This window comes from Crotalus tigris, unplaced genomic scaffold, assembly GCF_016545835.1.
Source record: "Crotalus tigris isolate CLP2741 ecotype Arizona unplaced genomic scaffold, ASM1654583v1 scf7180000017774.6281472, whole genome shotgun sequence".
Classification (NCBI taxonomy): domain Eukaryota; kingdom Metazoa; phylum Chordata; class Lepidosauria; order Squamata; family Viperidae; genus Crotalus; species Crotalus tigris.
The window spans coordinates 966396-988264 of NW_024096625.1; the positions used below are offsets into that span (position 1 = coordinate 966396).

Sequence of the window (21869 nt, forward strand, 5' to 3'; positions counted from 1 at the left end):
GGGAGTAGCACAGCTAAGGAAAAGGGGGAAAAAATGGCAGACTGGTGACCCCCGTGAAATGGTCGTTTGACCCCAAATGGGGTCCCGACCCACAGGTTGAGAACCACAGATATAACTGAAGCTGTCATAAAAAAAGATTCTTTACTATGTCAGTGATAATAGACTAATAGTCACATTTAACAGAATAATAGTCAAGCAAGAAGGCAAATTAAGAGGAATATGAGGGGGAAAAGCCCTAGCAATATTAATAATTTCAGTCGTTCTCATTATCTGAAGAAATAACATCTTCAGGAATCACGTATAATTCCATATCTTTTAAAAAATAAAGATATCATTTTATATCTGTTCATACAGGTAATTCTCAATTTATGACCACAATATAGCCCAAAATTTCTGTTGCTAAGCAAGACAGTTGTTAAGTGAGTTTTGCCCCATTTTACGACCTTTCTTGCCACAGTTGTTAAGTGAATCATTGCAGTTGTTAAGTTAGTAACAGTTGTTAAGGGAATCCAGTTTCCTCATTGACTTTGCTTGTCAGAAGGTTGCAAAAAAATGATCACATGACCCCGTCTGAGGGGCTGCCACAGGGAAAAGGGGGCCAGATTGTTCACCAAAGCACCAGAGGGAAGGATGAGAACCAGTGGTTGGAAACTGATCAAAGAGAGAAGCAACCTGGAACTAAAGAGAAACTTCCTGACAGTGAGGACAATCAAGCAGTGGAATAGCTTACTCCCAGAAATCTTGGGCGCTCCATTACTGGAGATTTTTAAGAAGAGATTGGACATTCACCTGTCTGAGACAGTGTAAGGTTCTCCTGCTTGAGCAGGGGGCTGGACTAGAAGACGTCCAAGGTCCCTTCCAGCTTCTATTCTATTCTCTATTCTATTCTATTATCTGAATTTTGATCACATGACCATGAGGATGCTACAATGGTCATAAGTATGAGAAACAATCTTAACTCACTTTTTTCAGTGCTTTTGTAACTTTGGTCACTAAACAAATAATTGTAAGTTGAAGACTACTTATATTTGATATAAATATAATAATAAGATACTTTCAGAACTTTTTATAATGCAAATATACTCTGGCAATACTTGTAAAATATTAGTCTGCAGTATTTATTAAGTGAATGTGCATGTTTTGTTACATTGATTGCATTTCTAAAACTTAGTGTATTTAAAGATGTGAGTTGTATTTGTAAGATAATATTTTGTTATCTCTTTCAGTTTATTGAGAGAACATTCTATTGATGGCACTGGCTGGGCTCCAACTAGAACCTTAAAGGTAAGTTATATATAAATATTTCTTTGTTTTACCTTGGATATTAGAAACATTTCAGAAAACAAATATTTAAGGTACAATCAATCCATGTAATATTGATTTCAGTAGGAGTTTAAGCTCTCATCCTCTAAAATAGATGGGACTTAATTTTTTTTTTTTTAGAAATTTACATGGCTGCCTGTTTTATAAAAGATCATTTTAGGCAGTTCGCAATAAATATGAAATATTTTCAGAGTACTCAAGGAACTATGGGAAATCTGACTTCCAGTTCTACTTCAACCAAAATAGAGCTGGAAGGGACCTTGGAGGTCTTCTACTCCAACTCCCTGCTCAAGCAGGAGATCTTATACCAGTGATGGCAAGCCTTTTAGAGACCGAGTGCCCAAACTGCAACCCAAAACCCACTTATATATCGCCGGGTGCCGGGTTGGTGTGGCCCACTCAGGCACAGCTACAGTGGGCTTGGCAGACTGGGTGGGTGTGGCCACTGGATAGGTGTGGCTGCAGTAGTCATGGCAGATTGGGTGGGCGTGTCCGGGATGGGCATGGTCACTTTGAAGTTGCTTATGGGGAGAGACTCCTGTGGGAGCCGGGCAGGGTTGGGGGAGATTCAGGAGGTCTCTGGTGGGTGGGATGGTGGGCTCCCCAATGGCAGCTCCAGGCTGGTTGGCCTTAGGCCAGTGATGGCGAACTTTTATTTATTTATTTTATTAAAAGTTTTACAAATTTAATACAATATAAACCCCTCCCACCCCTTCTCCCCCACTTCCCAGAGCTGATTGCAGGGTAACAAATAAACAAACATAATCTAACTAACATTAACCAACTATACTATCAATCAAAACTATAACACACTTTAACTCCTTTTCAAAGTAAATATTAACAAATTAAAAACCAAAATAATATAATTAAAACTATTAATAATTATCTAAAATCTACTTATATGCAAGATAATACTTTTCAGTTTCATCTTCTCCAAACCATAATATATTTTTCTTGTGAATGATCCTTCAAATAGGCGGAGATTTTCGTCATTTCTGCTAAATTAGACACCTTAAGTATCCATTCTTCCATAGTAGGTAATGTGTCAGAATCCAATTATAATTCATCTCCAGTTATCAATTATAGAAAACCCCATTTCTGCCCTCTCTGGATTCTGTCATAAAGAAAGAGAAGGGGGTGAACAAAGGGGCTTTATGGCCCTCACTTCCTTCGGTACAACTTCAAAGGGTTTGAATGTGGATAGCACTAAAAGGCCTTATCATAACAAAGGAGGCTATTTACCTTTCATGTAGCTTTCTCTGAAGTCTCCATCCAGCCGGTAGAAAGGAAAGAGGGGTGGGATTGTGATGCCTGAAACTGTCACTGGTAGAGGGGGGTGATTGGGTGGGACTACTGGGGAACCCCTTAAAACCTCGAATGGGAGAGCTTGGACCCCAAGTCCTGTCTAGAACGCCTGCAACCATTTTGTCTTAATAAAGGATTCCTGTTGGAAGAATTATTCCAGGAGTTCTGTCTTCTTAAGATGTAAAGTGGGGTGGGTCCTTACACAAAGAGTTTTTCTTCTAATATTGCCCCACCAGTAATCTTGCAGCTGTTATAAGATTCAACATCAAATTGATTTCTTTAACATCAAAATCTACAATAATACCCAACAAAAATAACTGCGGAGTAAACTTTTATCTTTCTCTTAAAAATCTTTTGAATACTCCACCAAATCTTAATCCAAAAAGCTTTTATTTCTCTACAAGTCCACCAAATGTGAAAATAGGTTGCATCTAAACTTCCACATCTCCAACATTTGGGCTGTAAATTCAGATACATGCAGGACAACTTTTGGGGATCCAAATGCCATCTATAAAACATTTTATAAAAATTTTCTCTTAAATTTTGCGCTTGAGTAAATTTTACATTTCTAACCCAAATTGTCTCCCATGTATCCAATAAAGTCGGCTCATGAATATTTTGAGCCCATTTAACCATACAATCTTTAACTAACTTCATTTCAGAATCCAATTCTATTAAAGCATTATAAATTCTCTTTATATGAGCTCGACTTTGATCTTTAATCTGTTTTACCAAATTCACACCCTCTAAAGTAATACCAGCCTTTTGATCTAAACTCCACCTCAGTAACAATTGATTATAATGAAACCAAGAGTATACAGTATTTTCTTGCTTCAACTCAGTTAAAGACTTTAATTGCCAATCTTGCCCAACCAAACTAAGTAATTCCTTATAAGAAATCTTATCCAAATTCATTCCCGTAGATACTCCCTCTATCACGTGTCCAGGAATTCCCCAAATTGGAATTTTATAATTTAACCTGTAATAATATTTCTTCCAGACACACAACAAGGCACTTCTCAAAATATGGGTTTTAAAAACCTGATCAATTTTTTTTATCATAAATTAAATACGCGTACCATCCATATAATAAATCCCATCCCTCAAGAGAAAGAATATTTTTATTTGTTAAGTTGAGCCAATCACTAATCAACATTAAAGCCACCGCATCATAGTACAATTTTAAATTAGGCGCCTTAAGTCCTCCTCTTTCCCGTATGTCTTGTATAATCTTAAATTTAACTCTTGGCTTTTTCCCTGCCCAAATGAACTTATTAATCCCCTTCTGCCATTCCTCCAAATTAGCATCTTTTTTCAAAATAGGTATCATTTTTAACAAGAAAAGAAACTTTGGAAGTATGTTCATTTTAACTGCTGAAATTCTCCCCAACAAAGATAATTGTAGTTTTTTCCAGTCACTTAAGTCCTTTTGCACTTTTGCCCATAATGTCTCATAATTATTTTTATACAATTTAACATTAGAAGCTGTAATATATACTCCTAAATATTTAACTGTTCTCACTATTTCAAAACCTGTTAATTTAGCCAAAATATCCTTTTCCTTCATAGACATATTTTTTGATAATATTTTAGTCTTATTATTATTTACCTTAAAATCAGAAACCTCCCCATACTGAATTAAAATTTCAACCAAATCCCTAACCGAGTCTGTCAGTTGAGATAATGTCACAACCAAATCATCAGCAAAAGCTCTCAACCTATAATCATTCTTATTTATTTTTATTCCCTTTATTCTAGGTGACTCGCGAATTTTAATAAGTAAAATCTCCATTATTAAAACAAATAACAATGGGGATAAGGGACATCCCTGTCTTGTACCCTTTTCAATTTTAAATGCTTCTGTTAATCCCCCATTAATTATAAATTGTGCAGATTGTTGTTGATATATAGCCTTAAGAGCATACAAAAATTTATCCCCAAAATTCATTTCCTTTACTACTCTCAATAAAAATTGCCAATCTAATTGATCAAAAGCTTTTTCAGCATCTAAAAATATCAAAGCCGCAGGGATTTGATTGGTCTTGTCCAAGTGCTCAATTAGATTAACAATTTGTCTTACATTATATTTCATATATCTTCCAGTTATAAATCCAGATTGATCACTATGAATCAATTGCTTCAAAACTCACATTAATCTATTTGCCAATATTTTTGAAAAAATCTTATAATCTGTGTTCAAAAGAGATATAGGCCTATAATTTTGGGGCTGAGTCAAGTCTTGATCCTCCTTTGGAATCAGTGATATAAAAGCCCTTCTCCAAGATGGAGGTACTTCTCCCAGCAGAATGTTATTAAAAAGTTCCTTCAATAGTTCTATCATTTCTTCAAATAGCATTTTATAATAAATTGCTGTTAATCCATCAGTGCCTGGAGCCTTACCAACCTTTAATTGCTTAATTGCCCAAATAATCTTATCAGAAGTGATTAAACCATTAATCTCATCTCGCTGATCAGTAGTAAGTCTAGGAAAATGTGCTTCCTGTAAATACTTTTCTATATCTAAAACTTGTATACTTTCACTAGCATATAACTTTGAATAAAAATCTAAAAAACTCCTTTTAATCAAGTTTTGTTGATATACTTCTTTACCTTTATAATTTATTTTTTCTATAATCCTTGATTTCTGTTTCTTTCGTAGTTGGTAAGCCAACCACCTACCAGGTTTGTTTGCATTGCAAAATGTATTATGTTTCATATACCTCAAATTAGTTGCAATCTGATCAGTTATTAACATATTAAATTGCTCCTTAAGCAAAGTTATAGAAACCTTTAAACTATTGTCCAATGGATTTAATATAAGAGCCTTTCCTTACGTTTAATCTCTTCTTCCAACTCTTTACGTTTCTGCATCTGTTTGCGTCTATGCACATTATTCATATGAATCAAAACCCCTCTCATATATGCTTTACTGGCATCCCATACCATTGGCATTGAAGTACCCTTATGCATATTCAAAAGAAAAAAAATCCTTTAAATAATCTCTACATCTCTGTATATTCCCCTCATGTCTAAATAAATTTTCATTCAGTCTCCAAGTACTTCTATTCCCATCTTCAGTAGATAACTCCAGCCATACAGGACTATGGTCTGACAATATTTTGGGGAATATCTTGACATTCTTCACCCTAGAAAAGAAGTCATTAGTAATTTTAAAAAAGTCAATTCTGGAGTACGATTGATGCCTGTCTGAAAAAAAAGTAAAGTCTCTTTCTTCAGTATTCCGTTCTCGCCAAATGTCTCTAAGTTCCAGATCATCCTTCAAATCAAAAAAAACTTTAGGTAGTTTTGCATGATTAGAAGATTTAAAAGAGCCCTTCTTGTCTTTACTTGAATCTAAAACACCATTCCAATCTCCCATCATAATTACTGATTTATAATCCAATTGAATTAATTTCTGATGTATCATCTTATAAAAGTATTTTTGTTGCTGATTAGGAGCATATAGTCCAATGACAAGATTTCTCTTACCATTTAATAATAAATCAATAATAACATATCTTCCTTGTGGATCAGAGTCAATTAATTTCGGTGATAAATCTTTCCTCACATAAATAACTACTCCTCCTTTTTTCTGCGGAGCAGAGGCTGTAAAATGTACTCCCAGCCAGGAGTTGATCAAATATTTTTGATCCTTTAAAGCAATATGAGTCTCTTGCAAACATATAACATCATTCTTACGTTGTTTCAAATAATGAAATACTTTCTTTCTTTTCTGTGGTGAATTCAAACCATTAACATTCCATGTCAGGAACTTTGCCATCTTTAGTGGCCTGAAGCCTTTGGAACACTGCATTTAAGTTTGCAGTCGATAACCTCTTCGGTCTTGTTCCTCCCACTGGCTCAGAGGTAGCCGCTTGTGTTGTAGCTCCAACATCTACCTTTTGTTGCTCTTTTTCTCTACGTTTATGGGCTGCACGAGTCATTCTCTGTTCCCTTGGATCTTCTCTTATCTCCAAACACTGCTGCATAGATTCAACTAACAACTCTTCTCCTGCTAGTGATATTACTCCTGCAGCCAACTGTCCTTCAGACTTACTTTCATTTCTTCTAGATCTTGGAGATGGTTGTGCACCTGCCTTCAGAATAGAAACATAAAAATCTCTTGCTTTTAAAATTGTGTTAAGTCTATAACATGTGCCAACATAATTCACCACTATGCCAACAGGTATATCCCATCTGAATTGAATCTGTCGTTTCTTAAGCTCCTCAGCCAAAAAAGCAAAGTCCTTTCTTTTTCTAAGAATTTTTGGAGGTATTTTTTTTTTAAATCTTGAGCTGCAATTTGAAATCTTTGCTTATAAAAAGCCTGTATAATTTCATTGCGAAGTGATCCTCCGGAAAAATAAATAACCACTTCTCTTGGTAAATTTCTCTGCCTCGCAATCCATGAATTAACTCTAAAAAAAATTTCTATATCTCTCAACATTTCTTCAGGTTCACATCCCAAAATGCAGGCTAATTCTGCTGCAATTTCTTCTTTCAAATTCTCTTGCACATTCTCCTTCAAGCCTCTTATTCTCAAAGCAAATTCCATATCTCTGTATTGTGACATTATAATTTCATTCTGTGCTGCATCAACATTATTTTCAACTTTTTCAACTCTGTCCTCTAATCTTTCAACATTTCCAACCACCTCATCCACACAGTCATCAAGGTGTTCTACGTGGGCAGCAAGCTCCTGGAGAGCCATAACAATATCTTCTCTCATCTCATTATTTTTCTGCTCCAAAAGCTCTGCTGTCTCAAGTTTGATCTTTTGTGCAGTTTTCTCCAAAGCATCCTGTAAGGCATCCTGTAAATCTTTAAGTGTGAGTGCCTGAGATGGAGGAGAGGGTGGAGGAGACTTAGGCTTAGGTTGCTGTATAGTCTGAGTTACTGGAGAAGAAATTGAGGCTTTAGGAAGAGAAGAAATTCCAGGGCGTTTTGAAGCCATTTTAAAAAGAAAGAAATGAAGGGAAAAAAAGTGCCATTTCTTATAACAAAATAAAATAAGGGGATAATAAAAACAACTCCCCCATACATATAAAAAAGAAAAAACTCTTTAAATAGGCAAAGTCTGTTACATTGTTGAAACTTTGTTGCCACCTAAAAGTGAAAGACTTCAGACAAAGAAACAGGATTCCTCCGCCATTTTTTCCTCACTCCATTTGTTAAAATAATAACTGGAGAAGATATTAATTCTTTCTTGAGTTAAAGTTCAAAATCATCACAGTTCTAATCCTCCTGAACAGCTCCGTCTGCTTTAGATTTTACTCACAATTCTCTTTAAGCAGCAGATATGGAAGCTTCATTCTCCCATTCCAGAGAACAAAGGCGTCCTGGGATGCGGAGATAATCCAGACTCCGAAGGAGCTCTCACCCTTCGTCTCCCAAAAAAAGAATCTTTGGGAGACTAGAGGAGCTCAACTTCTATCTGGAAAAGACTCACCTTCTTCCCTTTGCCCGGGAAGAAGGTTCCGAGCCGCAAAACAGCTGATGGTCGCTGTCTTGCCGGCTTTTACACATTCCCGAGACAGGCGGTTAAGTAAAAAGCTGCCATCGGCACGGCGATCGCCACCAGAAGTCGATGGTGAACTTTTAGAGACCATGTATGCTGGGGCAATGGCGTGTGCCCACAGAGAGTATTCCGCGTGCCGCCTCTGGCATGCGTGCCATAGGGTCGCCACCACTGTCTTATACCATTTCAGGCAGTTGGCTATATAGTCTTTTCTTTTTTTTCTTTTTTTTTTTTGTAAAAAAATTTTTATTTTCAATTTTACATTACATTCATAAAAAATACTTCAAATAAAGAGTAAAATAAATTTATACACACAACTTTCGGTATTGCTCACCCATTTCCCCCCAAACCACATCCACCCTCTAACCTTTTCTCTCACTTCCCTCTTTCCCTCTTCTTCCTCACTCTCCCTCTCTCCTCCTTAACCTTCCTACTTACTTCTCCCCTTCCTCATATCTTTTTACTCCGGATGCAGTCCAGGGGAAATGCCCGAGCAATTCCTCTCTCCAAATTAAAACATCAATATTATATACAATAAAACTATTTCTACTTATCTCAGCTATTTAACCTCCAACCCATCCTCCCCCCACCCTCCTCCCCCCTTCCCCTCCCCCCTGACTTCCCAGAGCCAAGTACAGGGTTATACAAACATATTAAACATAATCTATTTAAGTTTACTAATTATACAATAACCAAAATCATACTAACCCTTAACTCTCTTCAAACTTTAACATCATAATTTTATAAACAAATCCATTACTCATAAAATAAATGAAACTTTGTAGTTCCATATTTCTTCTGAACATATTCTATTCATCTTCTCCATACAATAACATATCTGTCTTGTGAATGGTCTTTTAAATAAGCAGGCCATATAGTCTTTTCTTAAAGACCTCCAGTGATGAAGCACGTACAACTTCTGAAGTCAAGCTGTTCCACTGGTTAATTGTCCTCTCTGTTAGGAAGTTTCTCCTTAATTCCAGGTTGCTTCTCTCCTTGATTAGTTTCCATCCATTGTTTCTTATCTTGCCTTCTGGTGCTTTGAAAAATAAGTTGACCCCCTCTTCTTTGTGGCAGCCCCTCAAATACTGGAATATTGCTATCATGTCACCCCCTAGTCCTTCTTACCTTTTGACAGGCTATATCCAATTCCTTCAACCATTCTTCCATGTTTTAGTCTCCAAGCCCTTAATCATCTTAGTTGCTCTTCTTTGCACTTTTTCCAAAATCTCAACATCTTTTTTGTAATATGGTGACCAAAACTGGATGCAGTATTCCAGGTGTGGTCTTACTAAGGATTTATAAAGCAGTACTAATACTTCACATGATTTTGATTCTATGCCTCTCTTTATACAATCAATGATTGTATTAGCTTTTTTGGCTGCTGCCACACACTGCTGGATCATGTTTAAGTAATCGTCTATTAGGACTCCCCCTCACAGTTACTTTTTTGAAGGAGGTTTTACCTAATCTCTACTTGTATCTTTGGTTTTTCCTGCCTAGGTGTAAAACATAGTTTTTCTCTACATTGAATTTCATGTTGTTGGATAGGGCCCATTGTTCAAATTTATCAAGATCTTTTTGGATCCTGAGCTTGTCTTCGGGGGTGTTGGCTATTCCTACCGGCTTAGTGTCATCTGCAGATTTGATGAGTTTCCCCTTCTATTCCCTTATCTAAGTCATTTATGAAGATATTGAATAGTACTGGGCCTAAGATGGAACCTTGTGGTACCTCACTGCTTACTTCCCTCCATGTAGATGTAGTACCATTAAGGACTACTCATTTTGTACTTGTTGATATGCTGTCTACCCCACATTTTTCTACTTTACCAAGAAGTAAAGTAAATCTTTTTTTGAAGATAGGAACCTCATCAGTTCTTTTTGAATCCTCTGGTAGTTGCCTGGTGCTCCAGTATTTTTAAAGATATGGTACAGTAGTTTTGAGATGACATCTGCCAGCTCCTTCAGAACTCTGGAATGTAATCCATCAGGTCCCAGTGATTTATATTCATCAAAGTCAGACAGGTGTTCTCTTACCATTTTCTTGCCTATTTTAATTTTTATTTCTAGTCTGTCTTTTACAGTTACGTTTTTGACAGGTTGGGATATAGTTTCTTTTTGCGCGAAGACTGATGCAAATAATGAGTTAAGCAGCTCTGCTTTCTCTGTACTGCCTGTTACTTCCTTGCCATCTTCTCTCTTTAGTGGGCCGACTGTTTTCTTGACTTGTTTCTTGTCATTTATATGTTGAAATAAACCTTATTGAAAGTATTATGAGATCAGGGAGGGGTTGGTAGGTTATCTTTATTAAATATTCTGTTCATTGTTATTTCTAGTGATCGGGTCCATATCTATTAATTTTAGTAGATGATATGGTGGTGAACTCAGAAAAGATCCAGTTCCATTCAGGATATATATCTGATCCTTCTTTCTTTTTCTCTCTGCCCTCCACTATTGGCTGTATTCCACATCTCTCATTCCTTAGTTTGTTGGTATCCAAAGAGCATGAAGTATTTTTAGAAGATTCACTGAATCATCATAGCAATTCTTTAATGTTTGAGGTGTAACTGTTAATGATATTAATGTAGATTTTTTAAATTAATAGAATATGCACATTAACTCAGCAAATGAATACAATCTGAATCTTTAATATACTTATCTTTAATATACTTATTTAAAACAATTTAAAATTTCCACTTGAGTCCCTTTCTCTGTAGATTTAGAAAATCTGTAAAAATGCATCTTTCTCTATAGGCTGTTTAATCTTTATATTGTAACTTTTTTTTTTAATTAAAAAGTGTTAGCTACAGAGTGGTCAAGTCTATTAACCAATAGATAAAGTTTGCCCATTCTTGTTTTCAGTCTTATTTTCACCAGCCTCACAGTGGAGAATTACACTGGAAACATAGTATGGAGCCTGAAAGATGTTTTGCAAGAATTTAGACTGCCACAGTTTCAAAATTCTGAGTAATTGCTGCACACAGTACAAGAATTGGAAGCTCACCTTGCTTCCAATTTAGGGCAATAAAAATAAAAAGGGGGTACACATTAGTTAAAAAAATAGACTTATTCAAAAGCTGAATTTTAATCATTCTGAGCTACATAGTCCACATGAGCACTTCTCTGCTGGAGTCTGAAAAAGATACTAAAGTATTTTAAATATAACTTTTCTTTGATTTCATGACTGTTTAGTTGCCACCTATGGATTCTAGGAAGTTTAGGAAAGATGAAAGTTTTTGTCTTCGCATAGTTGATTTCTAATTCTAATTACAGTGAATGGCAAGTGATTTTAGGGCACATTTCAATCCCATCAAGATCTAAGCAGGATCCCATCAAGATCTAAGCGAGATTCCATATTGGCATATGGAAACAACAACCTATGAGCTAACTTGCAGGGAAAAAAGTCAGGAATTGTTCTGATAGACAGCAAATAATTTATATCCAGGTAGTCCTCAACTTATAACTATAATGGAGTCTGGAATTTCTTTCTTTGTTGTATGTCATGACAGTTCCAAGTTGAGGCACCCACATGACTGACCCGATTTTATGACATTTTTTTGCAGCAGTTGTAAAGCAAATGCCACGATTGCTAAGTGAACCTATTGTCCATAATGGGTGTTTTTTACCACAAATTGGAAGTAAAAGCCAGTATAGGTAGTCCTCAACTTATGATCACAACTGAGCCCAAAATTTGTTGTTAAGTGAGACATTTGTTGTGAATTTGCCTTATTTTATGACCTCTCTTACCGCAGTTGTTAAATGAATCAGTGGAATTAAGGTAGTAATATGGTTGTTAAGTGAATGCAACTTCCCCATTAACTGCTTGTCAGAAGATCACAAAAGGTGATCGCATGACCCTGGGACATCGCAAACGTGATAAATATGACTCAGTTGACAAAGGTCTAAATTTTGATCATGTGATCATGGGACTGCTGCAACAGTGAAAACTATCATAAATCACTTTTTCAGTGCTGTTTAACCTTAAATGGTCACTAAATGAACAGTTGTAAGTAGAGGACTACCTGTACTGGCAAAAGAAACTTTGTAAATTGTGGTCACGTGACCATGGAATGCCGCAAACAACCATAAATGTGGGCTGGTTGCCAAGTACTCAAAATGTGAATATGTGACTGCAGCCCTCCTCCCTCCGGTCATTGGAACTTTGAAACTGGGTCATAAGTACCTTTTTGAAGTCCATCGTAACTTTGAGTGGTACTAAGCAACCAGTTGGAAGTCAAATACTACCTGTAAATATTAAGTAATATTAAGTAATACTTAATTCACTTTGTCAAAATGATTGCTTGAAATTATATGAAGGGAGAAGAGAAGCCTGGTGTATCACTGGAGAAAAACCCATCTCAAGACTGATTGGGCATTGATAAGAGTGCCTGGTTTGAGCCAACACATCAGCAATACAAGTAGCAACAAACTAAATATTTTGTATTCTTACTGAATCTGCTCAGTGTTGCTTACTAGAACCTTCAAAGGTGACTTTAAGGGAATACTTCTAATTTTAGGGAATAATATTTCTTTTCAGGGAATAATCATGAACATCTGAAGGGCCTTGTGACAAATTCTTGCAGTCATTTTATAATCTGTCCAGAGTTACTGTAACAGGCAATGGGCAGCATATAAATTTAAATACTTTTTTAAAAAGCAGGTGAAACTGTTCAGATTTCAGCAAAGCTTGGATAGTAATGTAAACAGTTACAATGTAGATGAGTAGAGCTAAATCTTGTGAAATAATCTGTATCAGTGTGAATCTGTGAGATTTGAGGAAGCATATGGAGCAAATTATAATGTTACCTTCCCTATTTCTCAACTGAATTTTAGCCCCTCATAATACCTCAATAATATTATCTGATAGCAACTGAGAAACAACCATTTTCGATCACTAGACCAGCTTTAAAAATGATTTTTTTAAAACTTATGTTTATACATTTTTTAATGTACCTACATTTACCTCCAGGAAGACTCCAAGGTCCCTTCCAACTCTTGTTCTGTTATTCCTAGTGGTAGGCCTTTTCTTTTTCTTTAGAAAAATTGAATCTTATTAAGTGATAATGAATTTTATTTTTTTTAATCTAGTTTTATGTACAGAAGTGCCAGAAAATCATTTTCAAATAATTTCACAGTGCTTTTTATAATCCATATTATATCCTTTCTGTAATTGTGTGAGAAAAATTAGTATTTCTATTTTAAACTCTGAAATCAAAAATGCTGTGTCCCCCCCCCAAAAAAAATCAACCCAAAAAACTTAAACCTGGAATTCTGACTCCCATATATCCTAACCAATTCAGTGTCTGTTAAAGTATTTCTACAGGTATACTGTCAAGAGCAAAAAACAGTTTATTGCACATGTCATATTATCCACTGATACTGTTTTCATTTTCAGAGAAAGAATTATATTTAAAATCGATTTCTGTATGTAGTAATTTAATTATTAAAGCCAATAGAGTCAAATAAGATTTTAGATGGTGAATGATACAGCATGTTTATATTTGCTGTTTATTTCCATTGTTTGCTACTTTGTAGGGACAAAACCAATAAGCTACAAATAGCATAAAATAAATTATATTTTTTGGCTAATTGACACTGGGCTGAATTCATTTGGTGTAATTCCATTAACAGAATACTCTTCGATCCTTGGAAGATTTCTATCTGTGGAGTAGGAAGAAATTGTTTGTTAGCAGTTCTCTGTAGTGCTTTTGAACAGTAACACACTGTTTCAAAGAGTCCCTTCAACTCACTAGAGTAAATCAAGAAATGGTAATAAAGGGAGTAGAATTGACAAGAGGAAATTGACAAAAATAATTTATTTAAACCATTTTTAACCACTAGAGTGATATAATTAGTCAGACAGTTAACCAGCATATTTTATTCTCATAACTTGGGTATCATTTAGCTTGGAAAGTCTGAGAATATGTCAAGCATGATCAACCTTTTGGCTTGCCTACACTTCATTGACTGAAGAGGAATTGTCTTGGGCTGCATATAAAATATATAATATAGTTAATGTATATAACTGCACATAAGTTAACATTAAAAGCTTATGATCTTGTGAGTCCAGGGCTATGTGCATTCTGCTGGTTGGACATGTCTGCATTATGATGAACATACCTGGTAACAAGGAGATAAAAATCAGGAACCAGTGGATTTAAATTTAAATGGTTGCATAATTTCAAAGATTTGCATTTGTTTTTAATAATTTGCAAATCAGATTCTTTAAAAAATCTGAAATTCATAAGGGTGTTTCCAGTATCTTTGTGATCTTTCTGATTGTCTGCCTATCTATCTATTTATCTATCTATCTATCTATCTATCTGTTTTTATATATAATGCATTTGAGGTATTTAATTTTGGTTGAATCCTTTTTTTCCCTTTTCAGGATGTTGTTTGGGGATTAAACTCTTTATTTACTGTAAGTAACAACCTCACTGAATGAGTGTGCATTTTGATTAATCTGCTAATATAATAAACCGGCCTTAACAGAACAGATTAGTCCTCACAATTTCCAAAACCTGTATTAGTCTATTGATTTAAAATCTACAAGTTTCTTGTAACTTTTGAAAATTAACACATTTATCATGGCGTAAATATCTTTGGACTAGAGTCTCCTTTATTAGATTTATCTGATAAAGTGGGCTCTAGTAAAAACAAAACAAAACACCAATAGCCTCATTTTTGCTCCCTCCTAAATCGGTAAACTAATAAAAATGAAGGCATGATTTAATCTGTTTTCAACACATATATACATACACACCCCAGTAAGTATAGACTTATATGTTGGCACCAATACAAAGCAAAACACCCATATCTAATTGAAAGCTGAGCTCTGGCCAATTATGCAACATACAGCAATAGCAACAAGACCCTCAGAGCTTTATCACCAGAGATTGACCTTGGCTTTCCTCCCAGGTAGCTTATTCTTCACCACAGTCTGACTCATGGTGATGGTTCTGTCCCCAGTTGCATGTTTCATGGAGCATTTCAAACCTTTGGCTTTGGTAAGAGCTTTACCTGACCTCTTCTTAATAGCTTACCATCTGCAGGCAACTCCTACTTATTTCTCCCAGATTGTTTTGTTTTTTTTAACCACATCTCTGTAATTTCAATAATCTTAAAATTCCCTTTAAATTTTATTTTAAATAGTTACTTTTCTTTCCAGTCTTTCAGTTAGTGTTTTGGGTTCACTTACTGTAGTTTTACTTTGATTTTTGCTGCTCTGCTTCTTTGCCATTAAGCACTTTGATTTTAGTGACCTATAAGGACCCCTCCTGCAAGTATGCTCAGTAATCACATATTAGTAAACTGATCACCCCTTATACTTATTCTAGGAATAAGTGCAATAGAGTTCCAGTTTAGCTGCTCACTAGGTCACTTTGAGCAGGAGGCAGTTGATACCCATGCAAATAGATCTATTTCTGACTGTTACTGCTGGCAAGGAGAATGTAAAAAAAAATGTTGTCCCTTAGCATTATTCTTCTTATGCTTGGAAATATATCTGTGCAGTGCAGGGGTGATTGTGGTTCCAGTATCTACTTTTGGATCTTAATTTCCATATTGGATTGAATAATCCTTCATTGGTGATATTATGGAAATTGACCTTTGTGATCTTGATCTTACCCACCTAACATAGCTTTTTAAAAAGGCTTCTGAATAAAATTATCTGTTATGCCATTTTTAAGCATATTGAAAATACTGAGTTAATGAAACGGACTGTACAGGTCACCCTCAATTTATTTCCACAATAGAGTCCAAAATGACTGTTGCTAAGCAAGACAGTTGTTAAGTGAGTTTTGCCAATCAATTGCCAGCGAACCAGTTGCCAAGCATCTGTATTTTGCTCATGTGACCATGGGGATGCTACAGAGGTAGTAAGTATGCAAAGTGTGAAAAACAGTCACTTTTTTTGGTGCTATTGTAACTTTAAATGGTCACTAAGTGAATGATTGTAAGCCAAGGCTTTGATGAGTCCTGCACCTTTTTTTTTAAACACTCCCTCCCTAACTCTATTATTATAGTCGCCCACAATCACAGGATTTGAAGCAACAATACGTAGAGGCAAAGAAAGGTGGAGGCTGAATGGAACATTAAAATGTATTCTATTGATTCATTCTTAGGACATCTTCTCCTTTTCTCCAGTCTGTTGGATGACAGGAGGCAAATTGCTGCTGTTTTGAGATGACAAAGCAACAAATTAATAAATGTATCATGCAGATGGATGGCAGTATAAAAGCAATAGTGAATTTTATAGTGTTTCATTGCTATTCAAGAGTAGGCAGAATGAACACAAAACACATGCAACATACCTCAATAAATAAAGAAAACCTGTATAAGATGACATTTTAAAATATATCCTGAAGCTCTAAATGTGTACAGTGCATACAATGCACAGACTACACATACAAACATATACTAAAATTCAACAAACAAAACAAACATGATAGTACAGGTAATCCTTGACTTACAACCATTTATTTAGTGGCTGTTTGAAATTACAGTGGCACTGAAAAAGTGACTTATGACTGTTTTTCACACTTATGACTGTTGCAGTATCCCTTTGGTTACATGATCAAAATTCATACACCTGGCAAATGGCGTGTATTTATGACAGTTGCAGTGTCCTGGACCATGTGATCACCTTTTGCAACCTGACAGAGTCAGTGTGGAAGCCAGTGTTGTTCAACAACCATGATAGTAACTTAACAAGTGCAGCGATTCATTTAACAATTGTGGCAAGAAAGATTGTAAAGTGGGGCAAAACTTACTTAACAATTGTTTTCCTTGGCAATGGAAATTTTGGCCTCAATTGTGGTCTTAAGTCAAGGACTCCATGCAGTCTGTATTATAAAATCAGAAATTTAATAGCATTATGCTTGTATAATACACATATGCCATTGCCTTTACATATGGCTGCAAGAAAACCCACAAGCTTGAAATACAATATATAACCTACATAAAAACCACAACCCATTAAATCTAATACAGGTAGTCCTCGACTAACAACTGGTCAAAGTTATGACAGACCCAAAGAGGGGACATGGACATGTGTAAATGAATACATGGCTTACAAATATAACCATCCCAAGTAGGTGCAATACATATATATGACCTCTTCATGTGCCCATATACACATCATCATACATACACATACAGATACACATCATTGTATCTGCCCAGTCACACATGCACACAACCTCCATGAGCCCTATAATTAGATGACTAATTTTGCAGCAGCACATATAACCATAATGACCGGGCTCCATTAGAATTGTATGTTGAGGACTACCTGTATATTACCTTTCTGTTAGATCTGCAGCTGTTTGTGGTCTTGTTGGCCTGAGTTCTGTTATCCAGATATGCAGAAGCTTAACTTGGCACTGCCCTGGGGTGGACTGAGCAGGACTAATAGAAGCTCCCACTCAATTCACTGCAGCAAGATCAAGAGACCCTCACTGCTGCAGTTAAGATGATGCAGCAGGCTTGTGCCTTTTGCCCAGGATAGCATGCAGAGTCCTATCCCAGCCTTGCAGTTGCAGCCAAGCTGCTCTGACCTCAGAACTTCCTGCACACAAAAGATTTAATTCACTCCCTCCTGCTTTGAAAAAGTTTTAAGTTCTCCCCTCCCTCCACAAAGGCTTCATTTCTGCCCACCCTCCAGAAAAGATTTATCAGTTGAATTTCAGATTGCACAAATTTGTTAACTTTATTTAAAATCCAGTTTTTAAATTAATAATTATTAAAATTTAAGAAGTTCAGATTACACCCAGAGAAGAAGGAAATAAATAGGGAAAAATGAAAAAGAGAACTAACTGCTCTTTGTATGATGCTTTCATAACAATATCAGATTACAAATAGAAAAGAAAAATGCTTAAAAAATATTGATTGAAATTTTCAGTGGGTAGCAGGTTGTATCACAGTAGCGCTTAAAGGTTTTGTCACCACAAAAATGTTTTGGCTCATTTTCCTCAAGTAAATAAATGAATAAGCATAATTTATGCAGAAATACTGAAACTCAAAAGAGTTCATAACCCTTCAGCACCACTCTACAGTTCTCAAGCATGTATGTATGGGTCCATTTTGGTGTAGTGGGTTAAGGCACCAAGACACAAATCGGGAGGCTCCGAATTCTAATCCAGACTTAGCCATTTGGGTGACTTTGGGCCAGTCATTCTCTCTCCACTACTTCTGAATGGCAAGCCACTTCGGAAAAATATTGCCAAGAAAACTACAGGGACTATTGCCAAGAGTCAGAAAGGACTTAAAGACACAACTTTTAAGCATGTAAGTGGCACACTATTCTACTTTCTACGCTTTAAGAATTATGTAAACATATTAATTTATTGCTATTATGTTATATTTGCAATCTACTCAAAGTGTATTGTGACTCACAAATGTATACTTGGAGCAGAAAAGCTGCACAAAACATTTTTCCACACATGGCAGAAAGGGGAAAATTAGAAATAAGAAAACATTGTCTAGGAGAAGCAGAAAGTGAATTTTAACCTGGTCCCATGGATGCTTTGCTATCCCCTACTTCCCCCTTTGTAATCAGTTTGCTTCTGTGTTCATTTTGAATTACTCCTGTGTTACATCCAAATTTAACTTAGCTATAGATAGAATTCCCTATCTTAGTACCCCTATTAATCTTCCCAACCATGCAACATTAGTTACTACTGGATAGATATTGCTTGACTTGCAGGCTTTGATCCTTTCCTTTCCATATACTGTATACTGGTGAAATTATTGTCCATAGACTGTATAGGTAAACTAATAACATGCATAGAATTTGTTTCTACTGATGTTTGCTTCCTGAAACTCAAGTAAACCCTTCTAGAAGTATTTATTATAAGGCTCTGAAAGACAATAACAAACAATAATTAGACCTTAAACTTAATCAGTGAGAAGTCAAGAGGCTAATTTATATTTTCATAATAACCAAATGGAGATTATTCAAAATTATCTGAAAGAAACCTGTGCACACATATTTTGGATATCTTAGAAAATATGTATTTTGTTTTAGTTGATAAAAATGGCTGGATCTATATGTATTACACATATATTTCAAGCATTGAGCCATTTGGCTTTAAAATATATCTTATCTCAGTTTGCATTCTTATTCATTGCAACCAAAGTTGGCTATTTTGTATGTGTTGTATGTTTCTTGGTCCCTGTATAAGATACTGATTTTTAGCAAAGGTATGCTCTAGACTTTTTATTACTTATACAGGCAGTCCTCAGATTACAACTACTTATTCAGCAATCATTCAAACTTAAATGATTTTGAACAAGTGGCAATTATGACTGATCCTTGGACTTCTGGACATCGGTGTCTCTGTGGTCACATGATTGCAGTGAACTGAGATTTCTGACATTCCCTGCTGGCTTCTCACAGAAAAGTCAATGGGGAAGGCATTAAGTCTCAGTCACATCAAGTCCACATCAATTAATGATCTGTGTGGTCCTCGTTTAATGGTAACAACCAGGACCACCTTTATCATTTAATGCAGTCACTTCGACCACACCATGACCACTGTGACATCATTTAGCGACAGCAATTCCAGTCCCAATTGCTGTCATAATCTGATATGATGGAAAGTGCACCTGTAGGAGCAGTGGGGAAGACCTTTGGCAACACAAAGCTTTCCCACAAAGCAGCCCAGATTACGAGACTACATAATCCTGAGTTGGGTGGGAGATGGGGCTCAAAGTAACCACACCGTAGAATCTCTGAGGATGTATCTATTAGGTTAGAATAGTTGGGCAAGATTCTGTCCATCAGGTGTAAACAAATAAAGAATTGTACCTGATTGGATCTCACTGTCTCATTTCTGGGCTCGGGCCGTAATTAAATCTATAATTTTCTTACCTACTAGATATATCCTGAGGGGTCCTAGGGTATTGCTAAAGGTCTACCTCACTGCTCCTGCAGGTGTACATTCTATCACACCTGAGCGCTACCTGTAGTTTCTTCATTAAGTAACAGTTGCTTTACTACGATTTATCTATTTTTCCAGACAAATGTATCATTCCTTTATTTTGAGTACCATCTGGCATGTTAGAACACCTAAAAGTCAAATTATGTAGTCAAGGTGTGTATTTTATTTCAGGTCAAATATATTCTACATTGTCCTTCTGCATCTGAAATAAATAATATTGTACAATAAAAATGCAGAAGAATCCTATATGATAATGAAAATTACAATCTACTGAGATCTATAAAATCCTGCACAGTTTGCTAACTTAGATCACTTTATTCTACTTGTGTATTTGTGCTTTCTGCCATATAACAGCCCAAAAACATAAGACATGGAATAAAATATGGCCTTTGGGTCCCATAATGTTCTTACAGGGAATACCACATTCCCTCATCAGGATGCATTGCTATCAGGAAAACAACTGAGGAAAAAAGAGACCACATTATTAGAAATTCAGTATAGAAAGTTTATGCTTATTACTATACAACGGGCAGCAAAATTATATTTCCAAAATAAACTTAAAAGAAATAATGTCATTTCTGGCCAAGTAAACCTGGTTTCAAAGTAATTGTGACATTCTAAGGTATTTGTTTATTTGGTGGAATAAATAAAATAAATACTTACAGAAATACTACACGTCGGTATATTTATTTATTTATTTATTTATTCATTTATTTATTTCTAAAATTTATATGCCGCCCAATCCCAAGGGACTCAGGGCAGCGTACAAAATTTAAAACAATAATATGACAATAAAACAATAAAATAAATACATTCATACAGCATGTCCGATCATATCCCGCCCCCCCCCCGGGGACATCAACCCCAGGCCTGCCAGAACAGGATAGTTTTAATGGCTTTCTTAAAGGCCGGCAGGGTGGGAGTAGTTCAAATCTCGGGGGGAAGTTGATTCCACCAGGTCGGAGCCACCACAGAAAAGGCCCTTCCCCGAGGGCCCGCCGGCCGACATTGTCTGGCCGACGGGACCTGAAGGAGGCCCAATCTGTATATTAACACTCTGTATGATTTCCAGCATGAAGTAGTGCAAAAATCTGAGAAACTCATCTAAACCTTGGACAGATAATCTGTTTCTGCCAAAGCCATATTTTCTCCTTAGTGACATAAACTGATCAACTATTTTTATCCCTCATAATTGCTTCTTTGCTCCAAGAATGTTCAGGATTTTTGACATTTTGGCATCTTTTGGCTTTAGCTAAAATTGATTTCAATTCAATATGTGTTTTGGGTAAGCAAATGACCACACTGCTATGCTCCAGCTTAAACTGTCCACCTTTGAGAAGGTCTCCTGTTGGATGTCTCCAATGGATGTTTAATCCATTGGAGAGTTTACTAGTGCAGGTACTAAAGCCTGTCTCCATCTACAACTGTCCAAGGTTGATTGCCATGTTAGGCCCTAGGGGGCCTAGCTGATAATATACATGTGTAAATGAATACATGGCTTACAAATATAACCATCCCAAGTAGGTGCAATACATATATATGACTTCTTCATGTGCCCATATACACATCATCATACATACACATACAGATACACATCATTGTATCTGCCCAGTCACACATGCACACAACCTCCATGAGCCCTATAATTAGATGACTAATTTTGCAGCAGCACAGTTGTTTTGAACATTTTCTTTGTGACTCTGGGCAGCATATAATAAAAAGAAATCATAAACAATTTTAAAAATGCAGCAATTAAAACCCAAAGTTACCAAGAATGGAGT

At 36.0% G+C, this 21869-nt stretch overlaps 1 protein-coding gene across 11 annotated transcripts in view; it reads left to right on the forward strand.

Annotated features, from left to right (window-relative positions):
- Window positions 1-21869, forward strand: part of UBE2F (ubiquitin conjugating enzyme E2 F (putative)) — a 100964-nt gene that overhangs the window by 54119 nt on the left and 24976 nt on the right. For 6 of the 11 annotated variants that reach the window (XM_039341929.1, XM_039341934.1, XM_039341931.1 and 3 more), the window contains 2 exons: window positions 1227-1284; window positions 14535-14567. In XM_039341929.1, the coding sequence (XP_039197863.1) occupies window positions 1227-1284; window positions 14535-14567 (91 nt within the window). The remainder of the gene's footprint in view (window positions 1-1226; window positions 1285-14534; window positions 14568-21869) is intronic. The other 5 variants (XM_039341932.1, XM_039341937.1, XM_039341933.1 and 2 more) reach the window with 1 other exon arrangement.